Here is a 1,690-nt window from a genome sequence, read left to right on the forward strand (position 1 = left end):
ACTGCAGCCCTTCCACAGGTTCCCCCGGTCCTGCAGGCCCGGGCGGCCGTGCCACGGGGCCCGGCAGGGATGCCCACGTCCAACGTGCGTGCTGCCACGGCACAAGGGAGCCCAGCGCCCGGAAGACGTGACAGCCGCCACCCCGGCTCCCTGCCAGCGGGTTTGTCTCCTGCTAACAAGTATCACGCTCCCTGTGACAGCTTCTGCCTGGGCCGCCGTCTCACACCCACCTCAGCGCCTTCCTGCCCAGACCTGGAACCAGGGGCCCAACAATGTGACTTTGTTTTGACGCCTAGTAGGAGATGCTGACGTTCTAACGCTCCAGTTGTTCACAAAACCTCCTCTTTAGTAGGCTTTCCTGAGCATTTAAAAAGTCCTATGTGTTTTAAGGCAGTAAAAATACTGTGTGTGATATTTTAAAGATGGATTTATGTTGCCATTCATCTGTGCAAACCCACAGCACGTCCACCACCAGGAGGGAACCCTAACGGGTAAGAGGGACTTTGGGTGATGATGACGTGTTAAGGCAGATTCATCGATTATAACAAATATTAACAATACCTCTGGTGGGGATGTTGACGATGGGGGAGGGGAGTGTACAGGAAATCTCTGTATCTTCCTCTGAATTTTGCTAGGAACCTAAAACTGAATTTAAAAATAAAATCTTAAAAAACAAACAAACAAACAAAACATTATCCTCAATGAAAAAGGCTGGATACATAAGGTCCCATGTCACAGGGTTCCACGGAGTGGAATGTCCAGAATAGGTGAACCCACAGCAAGGCTGTTGAGGGGCGGTGGCCGGGGCTGTGAGCGCGGACGGGACACGCTGACGGGGGAGGACTTCCTGAGGACGGAAATGTCCTGCAGCCAGAGCGAGGTCACTGCACACGCGGGGAGTGCACTGAGTGTCCCTCAACTGTGAGCTTCAAAGTGCTTCCTTCTATGTGATGTGAGTTTCGCCTCCATCAATGATGTCTGAGAGTTGACTTTACAGCAGTTCACAAATACTGTCCAAAGCTAAGCTAAGGGACATCACAACGGCCGAGAGACCCAGGGTGGGGGGTGCAGAGAGGACAGCCCTCCCCCGCTGCAGGAGGCCCGTGGGGACCAAGCGGACACTCAGGGGGCAGGGCATGAAGACCAAGCAGACAAACCGGGGGGCTGTGGGGAAGGAGCAGACACTGTCAGATGAGAAGTAGATTTCGGTTTTGTTATTTCCATTTTAAAATGTTTTTGCAAAGGAGTTCTGCTCATTAATACTTGCTCTAGCTTATTAGCCCAATAGTGTTTGCATGTGACTGTCTATGGAGGACAGTTATTGTAGCACTTGGGCAGTGCATTAAATATTTTCCACTTTGAAATGTTTCTGTAGTGTGTGTGTTGCGTATACACACATATATTTTTACAGTGGTTGTATTCATTTATTGAAGAACAAAAACTAGTCATACTTTTTGCTCAGAATTTCACTGTCTCTACTTATTCAATTATTTTCTCTTTTTGCTTTGGAAATATTTATATTCATAAAGTGCATTTCAAAAAGTATTGTCAATCATTAAATCCTCTTAAATATACCACTGTTTTTCATGTCTGACAGATATGTGTGTTATGTATTAAAATGAACACACAAGTAGCAAACAGTAAATAAATTATTTAAACATGAAAAGAAAAAAATATTTTTTAAAAAAAG

General features: G+C 46.6%; 1 protein-coding gene across 1 annotated transcript in view; it reads right to left on the reverse strand.

The window, feature by feature from the left end:
- Window positions 1-1,690, reverse strand: part of GRB10 (growth factor receptor bound protein 10) — a gene marked incomplete at its 3' end in the record, with an annotated part of 76,430 nt that overhangs the window by 26,473 nt on the left and 48,267 nt on the right. Inside the window, exon 7 of the mRNA XM_015566792.1 lies at window positions 562-645. Within this exon, the coding sequence (XP_015422278.1) occupies window positions 562-645 (84 nt within the window). The remainder of the gene's footprint in view (window positions 1-561; window positions 646-1,690) is intronic.

This window comes from Myotis davidii, unplaced genomic scaffold (genome assembly GCF_000327345.1).
Source record: "Myotis davidii unplaced genomic scaffold, ASM32734v1 scaffold472, whole genome shotgun sequence".
In the NCBI taxonomy this organism is placed as follows: domain Eukaryota; kingdom Metazoa; phylum Chordata; class Mammalia; order Chiroptera; family Vespertilionidae; genus Myotis; species Myotis davidii.